The following is a 13,408-nucleotide window of genomic DNA, read 5'->3' on the forward strand; positions in this document are numbered from 1 at the left end:
CTACAACACAGCAAAATTTGTCAAAGAAAACATTACTAATGCCGAGCTTTGCATTGAAATGCTCTTATTGCTTAAATATTTGCTACTAATCACGTGATTACATCGAGGATCTCCTCCCTCTCTTGAGTGTGTGTGTGGGTATTTAGAGTGTATGATTCCGAAGAAAGAGGGGAGAGTGGGGTAGAGTGGAGTTACTTTATACTAATATTTATTTAGTAAAAAAAAAACTACAAACTTAGCAGAGCAATTTAGATCAAGGACAGTTGAGGTCAAACTAAGATTTGTAATCCATTTCCAACATGAGTGGAGGTCTTCTTAGCTGGCCATGGTGCCCCTGCCATCACTGCCTCAATCTCCTGTATTTCCCTTGGACACTAGCTCATATTGTAGCAACCAGCGCCAGTAACAAGCTGAGTACATCATAGAGGAATAAACAAAGTAATAATCAAATAAGCTCATCTACCAAAATAGCAATGCACATTTATAATGATATAGTGTTTGATCACAAGAAAGGGTGAAGAGTTTAAAGTTAATCACCCTGCAGGAGACATTTCAAACGAGAAACTTGCTTTTATATGAAAGTAAGAAATTATATAGACTGTTAAGTATTATCATGAATGCTAAAGATTAAAACACAAAAAGTCATAAAAGTATTCTTTAATCAATAGAGAGGGGGGGGGGGGGGGGGGGGGGGATTTTTTTGGGAAAGTTAAAACATTTAGTTACAACCATTATATTAAAATTAACAGTTTTTAGATTACAATTTAACAACAAATCTCACACGATCTTTTAAAAGTTTTATGTGATCTTTAATTAAAAAAGAAAATCACATGAGATTTATAATCAAATACACAAATTAATCTAATAATTTTTAGGAGTATATTAATCAAGTTATTGATAACATACTCCAAAAAGGCAAGTAGGGGAGCAGGTTAGCATGCCCCCTCTCAAAATATAGTATTGAATCAGTGTATGTTGGGGCAAATAATACTGGGTTTAGAAAGAAAAAAAAAATTAATAGGATATAGAAATAATAAACTAAAAACTAGGTTATCCTTCATAAGGTTCAGTAAATGGAATACCACATCACTCTCAATTCGGACTCCACCAAAACATTTAAATCTATTAATTGCTTCCTGGTTTAAGAACTCGGAAGTTTCTGGACTATTCATGGCAGGAAGTAACAAAGCATCAATAAAGTAGCATCCAGGCTCCACAGTGATAACCTACAAGTGTATAAATAATAGGTATCAGGGGATCATACCAATGATAAGAAATGAGGAAAATGTGCATTGTATATTAAGAAATGAGGAAAATAAATCTGAGCAGTATGAGAGTGCTCAGTCTCTCCCAGATCAAGAGTCCAACTCCAACCAAGTTCCTGCTTGTCCTTCTTCCTCTATTACACTTCCCACCCTATAATCACTTCTCTCTTAATTGCCTCACATGTGTCAGCTAGGCAGTTAGTTTCCTATTCTTCATCCCTAATTTTGATTAGGTGCATCATACTTATTCTTCATTTTCCTATAAACACGCTTAATCTCAGCTTTCTATTTTGGACTATATTAATGAACAAGGTTATCTCATCATCAAAATTGTATTTTTAGTTCATAGAATAGAAAACAGAGCATTAACTAATAGAGATCAAAGGAGAAGACCCCAAACTCAACTGAAGCAACCAGGGTTCACAAAATGCAATAATCATTATGATTTTAGCTTTATGTGTTACCACATGTACAATATTGGTAACCATCATTCTATTGAAGACTTCAGTGAAAAAAATTGGGCATCCCCACACTTTGGTCCATGAGATTGTAATCACCGAACAATTTAGTCTCCAACTTTATAAGATCCTCACTTTAATTCTTAATTATATAAAACTTTATTTAATTTAGTCCTTAATGTCAGTGAAAAATGAGTAAAGTGAAAGGCATTTTGCAAAGTTAGGAGACTAAAGAGATCAATGCTTGCAATCTCATGGACTCAAGTGAGGATTTAGCTGAATAACATGTAAAGAAAACTTAGATGGTTCAATACCGGAAAAATTTAACACTCAAAATAAATCAGGGAGTTTCAGGGGCATCATAGTTGTGACAATTTTAATATAGTATAACCCAAAGCAAAACATCAACTATTATTATGCTTCATATTATTTGCTACTTAAAAAAAAGTCCTGATTACTGAGAAAAGCCATAACTGACCATTCCTTCCCGGAGATCCCTGATTGTCCACAAAGATTTTAATCCAGGTTCCTTTCTTCTTTCCAGGCCCTGCAAATCAGAATAAAGTTCCCAAGACATTATATGAAAATGAAGTTGCAGGCACAAGATTAATTATACAAGCCAATGAAGCCATTAATTAAAGGAGACGAGGAGCAGTTTAAAATGTAACCGCAGATGAAATTCACAAATACCTTTAAGTAGCCTCCAGGGTCATGTGTGTCAATACCAAGGAAATGCCCCAGACCATGTGGCATAAAAGCAGTACCCAGTGTGCGGCCATCATGTCATCAACATCACTACACCAAAATCCACAAATATGCAACTTCTTAAAAGATCCTAGAGACTGTATCAAGATGAAAGTTTCCCACTCAAAATAGAAAAATACAATATATGTTACCCCAATAAAATGTGTCCCCTCTTCAGTGACTCCAGAATCACTTTTTCTGCTAATCTGCAATTTTAGAAAGGATATGAGCAGAAACAAGGCAAAATAACACGAAACTTGTTCAGTTGTTCCTATTAAAAAAATAACTTAGTACAAATATTGGACAACAGCATTTTTGGTTTCACAATGAAGTCTAATAATGATGGCTATCAGATTAGATTTACTCATAGATTCCCCTATTCAAGACAATGACTGTAATTTCTCAATCAAGCTGCAGACAGCAAAATCAATACATGTGCACAAATTGGCTAGAGCCTAGGCTACATTTCTGTTATATTCCAATCCATCAACTAAGTTAAATAGTCAAGATACTTCTCTCAAGTAAAGCACTAATATAATATTATAATATACATGTTCACATATATTAGCATTTGAAAGCAGAAACCAAACATGGCAGACATTTTAGTTGCTTAAAAAAAGATACTTGCACTCAATCATGCATGTGCATATCAACCCAGTTTATTCCAGGTTTCATTGCAGATATAACGACATTATGAGCATCTAGCACAGCCTGCAGAACATGGAAAGAGAGTGTAAATAATTGTTGAAAGAAAAGCTATAAATGTCAAGGCATTGAGGTATATTAAAAGTACATTGGCTGGGCCATACTAACATGCACATGAACGTCTAGAATTAGTTGAGCCCTTACAGAAAATTATTACATTTGTTTGTTAGGGATTTACACTGCAAATATTTGTACTGGTGCAATTTGCCCATTAAGTAAAGAACTTAAATTTTGATTTCCCTTTGATAAAAAAGGTTTTATAAGAAAGCACTTACACTATATATAAGGGATTGATCACTCGTAAACTTTCCATTCACCTGCACCACAAAATTAAAGTTGAGCATAAAATTATTGTTCTAGTTAGTAAATAATAAGATAGTGTTGACCCAGCCTTTTTTGGCTTCTTTTCTCCACAAATGTAGAAACCCCTCCAGCTAGCTTAGCTTCTACAGAAGCTCTGTTTTTTTATTTTTCCTTCATTAAAAAAAAGTCTACTTCTATTTTCTAGAGCTAATTTAAAATTGTGTTTGACCCACCTTTTCCTTTTAAGGAGAAGAGAAGCCCAAAAACTACGTCAAACACTACCAAAATACGAATACCTGGCACACACACAAAAACGTCGGGCTTATTACAAAGATAATAATGAGACTACAGCAATATAACAAATAAACACACGAACAGGAAGAACCAAGTGGGGTGCAGTTTTAAGAGAGGCATGCCTGATGATTCAGAGAAATTGCTCAAAATGGCAATGCAAGTAACGGAAACTAAGTAAAAACACAAAAATTAACTATTTATGTGAAGACTCACAGGCAAAGAACAAGTTATGTCAAACCCATAGAAATGGTACTCAGCTCCCATATCAAACAGTGCCATGTTCCAAAGTCTACAGAAGAGTCATGGTTTTAGAAAGAAGCTTGAGCATCTAAAAAAATAAATAACATTGGTCATCCAATTCAAACCTATAACTTCATCTTATTTTGTCTCTTAAGGAATGAAGTTTTCAATATTTAATATGTTGACTAGCCATAGCAAAAACAATTATGAAAAATTCTTTGAAAACGAGAAAAAAAAAAGTAAACTATTTGTCGTATTTTTCCATGTTCCTATTTTTACATATTCCAGAACCAATTATTTTTCCTACTAGTGAAAGAAACAATACTGATGACTAGGCTTGGTGTTAATTAATTTAAAGTTTCAGTGTAGGAAATAATAAATAGGTATACAGCTAACACAGCAATTGTGCGTTGTGCCCAATGCAATTTCTCATAGGAGGAATGCACCAAACAAGTTAGAAAAGTCACATCACCAATCTATAAAGATGAATTGAAACCATCAACATTATAATAGCCAACCAACCACATTGGCTGCAATGATAATGACCTTCAAAGGTTAAAAAAAAAAAACAAATACTAATAAGAAAAAGTTCTTCTATACCATACCTTGTCATTAGGAGCTTGTTGACTTGTTGGCAAGTGTACCAAATCGTCACAAGTAGTAAAGTACTCGGAAGTCCGAGTGTCGAATCCGCAGGGACTTTGTTTGTACTTAGATTAATGCAAATTCAATTTAAAAGCAAGAGATAAGAATTTAAAATAAAAGATAAAGAAAGATAGAAGATAAGCTAAAGAAAAGATAAGATATTTAAAGATAAAATTAGAAGATAAAAGAAAAGATAAGATATTTAAAGATAAAGAAAAAGATGAAAGATAAGAAAGATAAAAGATTTAAATAAAGGATAAATTCACGATAAAATAATATTAGGAACTGACTTGCCTTGTCTGCCTAGGATGTATGAGTTTATGATTTTTTCTTTATCAATTCAAGTGATTCTACCCTACCCACATCTATTCATTTACTTGCCCCTGATGCCTCACGATGACAAGCCTATTCTACCTATCTATCTCCCAAATGCCTTTGCAAAGACTCAATAGATAAAATGCATGAAGTTCTAATTCTAGATGTTTGCTTTGACGCATGGGCATAATGCAATCACTCTATGCCTAGCAATGATTTTATTATGATATCTTTTCTTCTTGTTCTATTAGAAGTTATCCTCTCCCGAGCGTCTAACCCCTAAAACTAATGCATGCATATCTTCTTTAAATCTTATTTAGAAGTTACCCTCCCCCGAGCATCTAACTCCTAACAGAGTATAAAGATGAGTATGCAAGATAAAAACAGAAAAGAAAATAGGAAAGAAAAACCTGGTATTGCATTGATAAATAGTGAAGAGTACATCATACATCACATTGGCTTCTAGGCCTGTCAGGCCCTAACTAAGGGGGTTTAGCCACTCATGGCCATTGAGGGCTTTACAATGAAAAGAGGGGTGAAAGAAAGAAAGTAAATGAAACCCCTAGGAGAGGGGGTTCTGTGGTGGTGTGTCCTGTCCCTTGGACTGGCTCTCTATTTATAGCTGCTGAAGTGGGCTTTGGGTCTTCGTAGGCGCGCTCAGCGCGACACCCCCTCGCTCAGCGCGTGTAGATCGCGCGCTTAGCGCGCATGTTGCAGGCTTAGCGCGCACTTCTGTTGGATCATGGGCTTAGCGCGTGACGCGCGCTCAGCGCGCGTATTGGATTGGGCCTGCTTCAGATTTTCTTCTTTTCTTTAATTTTTCTGGCCTTTTTGCTTGTTACACCTTCAGTTTTTATATCTGCAGCCAAAATTCAACAAAACATCAATTCTTTAATATTTAAGCGCAAATAACTGCTAAATAATTATTTTTAAAGACAATTTTGCCTTATTTTCTATTATCAAAATACAATTATTTAGCAGTTATCAAAATCCCCAAATTAAAACTTTGCTTGTCCCCAAGCAAATCAAATTAAAAGCAGGCTCCGAATGCTTCAACACTTTCAATGGCTACAATTTCTCAGATTCCTCCAACTGGTCCTTCCCGCATTTGTCATAATCCCACAATGGAAGCATGAATTACATCAAGATGAAATTGGTTAGTATCGGAAATCAATCAAGTTGGTTTGCCTCACTTTCCTCACAAGGTTAGTGTTTATCTCTACGCACAAGTGTCTGGGGTGAGTGTTTAAAATTTATACGACCTGCAATTAAGATTCCCAAATTTTGCACTTCATCTCAATTAAAGTTATTCTTACTTACATTTGGTGGATCACTAAGGACTTTTATTGGCTTGTAATGGGGCCTGGCTAGACAAGAAATCATGGTTTTTCTGGGATTTCAAACTTAAGGTTATAAGAGAGCATTCATCCTAGAAAAACTTATACTTAGCCTAGGCTTTATTTGTTTTTCAGCCTTAACACATATGCAATCTATTTTTCTTATTTCCAACCTTAGCACTTATGGCACCTCTTTTTTTTTTTTTTTTTGCCCTTATTTATTTATTTATTTATTTATTTTGGAAAGAGACTTTGGGCTTACAAGATCTTTTTTTTTTTTTGGGTGCCTTATTATGTGCTACTTTTACATTCCCAAGACCATCTTCATTCTACCCATCCCCCAAATTAGGGATTTATTATAACTAAAACCTTTATGCTCTCTTAGAACCCTAAAATAAGGTTAGAGATATCACAATTAGGCTCAGGGGTTTTTTTTTAAAAAAAATAATTACTAATTTTGGCTCAACAAGGGTGCAAGGGATAAATTTCATCACAGGTTGGCTTTTTGGCTATGTGGCTAAAATAAAAAAACATGGCCTTGATCATATCCACCTTATGTAAATAATCTAACAGTCTAAGAATGATGCAAAATTAGGAATTTAAAAATAGACGTTCTCTCATAATTAAGTTCACACAGCTCTCCGGGACAAGATAAAGTTATCGGCTTACCGGAACATGATCTCTTTCCATCAAGCTAACCTTTTCTCTCTTTGTGATTCATGTCTCACTGGTTGACTGACTCTTGTTTCCAGGAAACCAGTATTTTCACAATTGTCATGTAGCATTTCAAGTGTTGAATCCTTCAGAAAAAGCCTAAATAGTAACTTCACAAATATCATGCAATTTTTATTCAATGACTAAATTTAAACTACTGAAATTAAAATGCATAAAATCAAAATGCACAAATTCAAAATAAAGAAAATAAATAACACAACTATCCTAAAAAAAACAAATTGCAAATAAAGTAAGGAGTCCTGGGTTGCCTCCCAGTAAGCGCTTCTTTAACGTCATTAGCTTGACGGGTCAAATGCCTTCAAGGTGGCATGAAGGTCACAAAGAACACATCTTCCTTGCATTTTTGTCTCTTAGCTAGAGACGCCATGAAACTCATGTATGCTGGAAACACCTTCCATATTGTAGCAAGAAAAGTGCTGGTGGTCAAGGAGAGAAGGACACTTAAGGGTTTATCATGTTTTCCATGTCTTTCTTCCTTGACAATCAGTTGATGAGGAGTGGTATTGACTTGGAGAATACTTTCTTGTTGAATTTCTACTTGTGAGTGCTTCTCCCATTGTTGTGTTTTCTCCTCATTTCTTTATATCTCTTCCTTCTTTTCTTCTTCCACATCTTCCTCAGTTAAAATTACCTTGCACTCCTTTTTGGGCTTCATCTCAGTATTTACCGTAAAGGTTTCAGTGGGCCTTTCAGCAACTAGCTTAGCTAGTTGTACTTCCAGATTTCTAATTGCTGCATCAGTGCTCTTCTGATGTGACCTTGTTTCCTGCATGAACTGTACCAGCAATTCTTCTAGCCTAGTGCTTTCTTCCTGTGGGCTGGGCTCTTGGTCACGTAGAATGACATAATCATTGGCCGCCATATTCTCTATTAGCTCAATAGCTTCTTCTGGAGTCTTTAACTTGATCTTCCCACCGGCTGAGGCGTCAAGGAGCTGCTTGGAATGGGGTTGCAAGCCATCAATAAAGATGTTGAGCTGGACTGGCTCACTAAACCCATGTGTAGGAGTCTTCCAAAGTAACCCATGAAAGCGATCAAGGGCTTCACTCAATGATTCATGAGGGTGTTGGTGGAAGGATGAGATTTCCACCTTTCCCTCAATGGTCTTGGACTCTGGGAAATATTTCTTCAAGAACTTCTCCACCACCTCGTCCCATGTCCGCAGGCTATTCCCTTTAAACGAGCGAAGCCATGTTTTTGCTTCACCGGCCAAGGAAAAGCAAAATAAGTCAAGGCGGATGGCATCTTCAGGCACTCCTACTATCTTCACCGTATTGCAAATGTCGACGTATGTGGCCAGGTGTGCGTATGGATCTTCACTTGGTAGGCCGTAAAATAGATTCCCTTGAATCAGCTGGATCAAGGAATATGGATATGAGAAGTTGGCCGTCTGCACCTCTGGTCTAGCTATGCTGGTGAAGTACTGAGGTATAATAGGGCTAGAGTAATCCTCTAGCGTCATTCTCTGTGGACGATTTTCTGCCATGATGCGTTCTTCGAAGAAGGAGTGTGCACTGTTAACAAAAAAAATAACTACCGTGCACGTTATCACAGAATAAATAATTTTTTTTTATTTTTTTTATTTTTTTTATTTTTTTTATTTTTTCTATTTAGAAAAAAGAAAAAAATAAAGTAAGAATGAGTAAAGAGAAAAAAATTGAAAAATAAAATAAAGCAGCTAAAATAAATAATAGATAAAAAAACAAAAAACAAAATAAAAATAAAAATAGAAAGTGAAAACTAATTGCTTACAAATTGGAATATGCAATTAATCAAGTACGAAAAACAAAGTCCCCGGCAACGGCGCCAAAAACTTGTTGACTCGTTGGCAAGTGTACCAAATCGTCACAAGTAGTAAAGTACTCGGAAGTCCGAGTGTCGAATCTACAGGGACTTTGTTTGTACTTAGATTAATGCAAATTCAATTTAAAAGCAAGAGATAAGAATTTAAAATAAAAGATAAAGAAAGATAGAAGATAAGCTAAAGAAAAGATAAGATATTTAAAGATAAAATTAGAAGATAAAAGAAAAGATAAGATATTTAAAGATAAAGAAAAAGATGAAAGATAAGAAAGATAAAAGATTTAAATAAAGGATAAATTCACGATAAAATAATATTAGGAACTGACTTGCCTTGTCTGCCTAGGATGTATGAGTTTATGATTTTTTCTTTATCAATTCAAGTGATTCTACCCTACCCACATCTATTCATTTACTTGCCCCTGATGCCTCACGATGACAAGCCTATTCTACCTATCTATCTCCCAAATGCCTTTGCAAAGACTCAATAGATAAAATGCATGAAGTTCTAATTCTAGATGTTTGCTTTGACGCATGGGCATAATGCAATCACTCTATGCCTAGCAATGATTTTATTATGATATCTTTTCTTCTTGTTCTATTAGAAGTTATCCTCTCCCGAGCGTCTAACCCCTAAAACTAATGCATGCATATCTTCTTTAAATCTTATTTAGAAGTTACCCTCTCCCGAGCATCTAACTCCTAACAGAGTATAAAGATGAGTATGCAAGATAAAAAAAGAAAAGAAAATAGGAAAGAAAAACCTGGTATTGCATTGATAAATAGTGAAGAGTACATCATACATCACATTGGCTTCTAGGCCTGTCAGGCCCTAACTAAGGGGGTTTAGCCACTCATGGCCATTGAGGGCTTTACAATAAAAAGAGGGGTGAAAGAAAGTAAATGAAACCCCTAGGAGAGGGGGTTCCGTGGTGGTGTGTTCTGTCCCTTGGACTGGCTCTCTATTTATAGCTGCTGAAGTGAGCTTTGGGCCTTCGTAGGCGCGCTCAGCGCGACACCCCCTCGCTCAGCGCGTGTAGATCGCGCGCTTAGCGCGCATGTTGCAGGCTTAGCGCGCACTTCTGTTGGATCATGGGCTTAGCGCGTGACGCGCGCTCAGCGCGCGTATTGGATTGGGCCTGCTTCAGATTTTCTTCTTTTCTTTAATTTTTCTGGCCTTTTTGCTTGTTACACCTTCAGTTTTTATATCTGCAGCCAAAATTCAACAAAACATCAATTCTTTAATATTTAAGCGCAAATAACTGCTAAATAATTATTTTTAAAGACAATTTTGCCTTATTTTCTATTATCAAAATACAATTATTTAGCAGTTATCAGAGCTGCTGCATGGCCATAATGAAGAACAGCACTGCATTAATACATACAAGTTAGCCAGCCCACTTTATGATGAAGGTAGCTACTATTTAAAAACCAATACACACACACACATATATAAACATTATGCATGGTATGGCAGTAGGCTATATAGTAAAATATTACAAGCAGTCAGATAGCAAGTCAGCAACATATCAAACATAATTACACACGCATAATATGTGTGTGTGTGTTATACATGGTACAGTGGTTGGTAGTACAAAATTACAGACAGCCAGACAGCAAGCCAGAAACATATCAAACATAATTTTTCTTTTACCAAATCAGTTTTAACTTTTAATTCTCTTTGGGTAAATGGAGCCAATATGTCATTCTTACAAAGGAGCATTGAGTAAAATTTTACTAAACCAAAAGTATCTGAGAACCATATTTATTGTTACGAAAATGGTTACAATATCAGAATTCAGAAATGTATACCTATTATCACCAGTAGCACAAATACATGTATAGGAGCAATGCCAGCATCCACCATACATGCAGGTGTGGTGAAGAAAAATGCTTTCAAGCTGATACTCCTTCTTGCCCGCCTTGGTGTTTCTCATAACCTGTTTCATTGTAATGCATATTGCAACTATTACGAAAGGATTTTCACAAAACATGAGTATGAAGCCATTCATACATTGAGATTATAGATTCTTCTACTAATAGATAATGTACCTGTGTAAACCCCACCCTCATATGTTCCAAACTCAACTAAATAAATCCAGATAGTTACAGTGAAAAATGGGTCAATAACCAGCAGGTTATGTAAAGGAAAATAGTGAAATTTTCTATCTGTTCAGATCTATACTTTAGTTATTTTCCTTGGTCTTATCATCTAAGACAAAATCATCATTAATGGAAAGCAAAAAGATACCTCCCAAGTTCCCAAAATCACTTTCCTTTTACAACTAAAACAAAACAAACAGCCTCAAATTAGAAAGATCCTAAAAATTAAACCATCACAATTACAATATTTAATTTAAAGCCTATTTCCTCTTAATACATTCCCATAAGCTTCATTGGGAAGGAATTTTGGAATGTAATAATATTGATTCATACAGATACAGGACATTTTGCATAAATGTTCAAATAAGTACTCAAGAAACAAGCATAGGTTTGGCATTTTAAGATTAGTTACCTCAACATGAGCTTCAGAGCTTATATCATTGGCATACTGAATAAGAGCAATTTCCAGCTCTGACTTGATGACAGGCATTCAGTCAATATAGGATGCAAAGCTGTGAAATCCTTGTCAAACTTATCAATGCCCTGAAAAAATAAAAATTATAAATAAACAATACAAGCAGTTCTGAGAATCAATTTTCTAATAGCGGTAATTGGTAAGTACTACCACGTCATCACAAATAACACAATAGTATTGGTTCAGAAGACAACTTGGGGGTTGGAAATAATACATATCCAACAAATCACTCACTGTCCTGGTCAAAAAAATTAAAAAGATAAAAATGCTTCCAGCAAAGGGGAAGAAAAGGAAGAGTAGAGTTAAGAACCTGAAAGTCTGCTGGTTTAGAGTAATTATCGCTATCCGTATTTAAGACCATGCAAGAGAAACAGTAAGGGTTTCCCAGAACCCTGGCAATGCTGCAATACACTTGCAATTTAATCTGAGAAGCAACACGTGCTAACCATGTAGTGTTCCTGCAAAGGAAGATGCATAAATGTGAAGCACTAAACAATAACATACACTACATGTAAATGCAAATCCATTAAAAAATTGATGAGTGGGAGTGGGAGGGTGACCTTAAAGTAAGAGAGTGGCTTAATCACCCCCAACCAAACAGCATACTCAGAAGGTAACCTGGGAGCAAATAGGATAGAATTCCCAGTTGCAACGTCCTTCAAAAACCAATAGCAAGCATAAATGAAAATCACTGATTTCTACACATGGATCGCGTTTGTGTGCATAATAATAATAGTAATAATTGAACTACCAACCAATTAGATATAACTTCAAATAATTATTAGGAAAGTGATCAATCTTAATGATCTTAATTGATGATAAGCTTAACATTTAGCGTGCATTTAAATTAAAGAGAACGAACAATAGCTGCATAGAATCCAGGCTCAATGACTCCAAAAAAGTAAGCGAAGAAACTCTCCTGCCCGCGAAGCGCGAAGCAAATCGAATTAGGGATCGATAAATTGAAATGGCGAGGTTCAGGATTAGGATACATGAAGAGCTTCAAGTGATCGGTGTCGTAACGCGTTTGCTCTTCGCCATCTTGAAGGAGGACGAGAAGACTCGGACAGGTGTTGACGAAGGGAAGTGAGGAGCTTCTCCCTGTTTTTGACATGAAGCTCCATCGACACCTTTGTTCATCCCTCATACACTACAACTCTTGCTAACAATTTATGTGGTAAGCAATGCAATAAGCAAAAAGAAAGGTGCAAATAGCATCCCCAAACAAAACCATATTCAGAACTCAGACGATAACACGGTCCAATTCCTTACGTTCATCATCATATCCATGAAATTGAATACGATTTAGCACAACTATTCAGACAGCACCTACATTAACATCAACGTATACACAAATCACTTTTTATTTTAAATATCTTATCAATATCTTTCATTTTTCTCTATTTTTTTCTTTTTATCACAGCATTCAACAAAAAAAATCTATTATACCTATAATTTTCTTTCTTTTTTTACTCTCTATATATGTTGGAAAACACATTAATTATCTATCAAACATTTTTCATTATATATCGTTCTCATTCTATAACTAGATACACAGTTTGAAAATCCCTTCACAAATTACCGCACTTGAATATATCACAAAATAACTATTTTTAACACGAACACATCCTACAATCCGAATCGTGTTAAATGTAAAATCAGAAGGAAAATAATTTTCATTAATTTTATAGCAAATTTCTCTACTATCGGCTGCTAAATTGGTATGTTTAAATGGATGTGTTAGAAAGGGTATGAACAAATAATTTTCATTTTTAATTAATATTTTTTTACATTGAGAATAATAAAATGAAATATTTTTGTTCAATTTATAGAGTTTTTTTTGTTCTTATATCAAATTTATAGTTTAGATTGGTATAATTTTCTTTTCCTTTCCTTTAAACTGTTTGTTGAGTCCACATTACATTTTAATAAAGCCCACTGATTCTAGAACGCCACAAATAAGACGAGAGAATCGACCAGGGAAAATAA

The 13,408-nt window shown here is 35.2% G+C and overlaps 1 protein-coding gene across 1 annotated transcript; it reads right to left on the bottom strand.

The window, feature by feature from the left end:
* Positions 1–47: 47 nt before the first annotated feature.
* On the bottom strand, positions 48–13,204 carry LOC100794174 (xaa-Pro dipeptidase). The gene is given in 17 exon segments (XM_014778658.3): positions 48–410; positions 1,083–1,226; positions 2,202–2,270; positions 2,414–2,493; positions 2,496–2,518; positions 2,620–2,673; positions 3,108–3,178; positions 3,448–3,489; positions 3,983–4,058; positions 10,160–10,210; positions 10,654–10,781; positions 11,357–11,430; positions 11,433–11,487; positions 11,730–11,774; positions 11,776–11,877; positions 11,980–12,075; positions 12,282–13,204. Coding segments are annotated over 17 exon segments (1,536 nt in total). The 5' UTR covers positions 12,567–13,204; the 3' UTR covers positions 48–269.
* Between the last annotated feature and the right edge of the window lie 204 nt (positions 13,205–13,408).

The sequence above is a fragment of the Glycine max genome, chromosome 8 (genome assembly GCF_000004515.6).
Source record: "Glycine max cultivar Williams 82 chromosome 8, Glycine_max_v4.0, whole genome shotgun sequence".
Taxonomy (NCBI): Eukaryota; Viridiplantae; Streptophyta; class Magnoliopsida; order Fabales; family Fabaceae; genus Glycine; species Glycine max.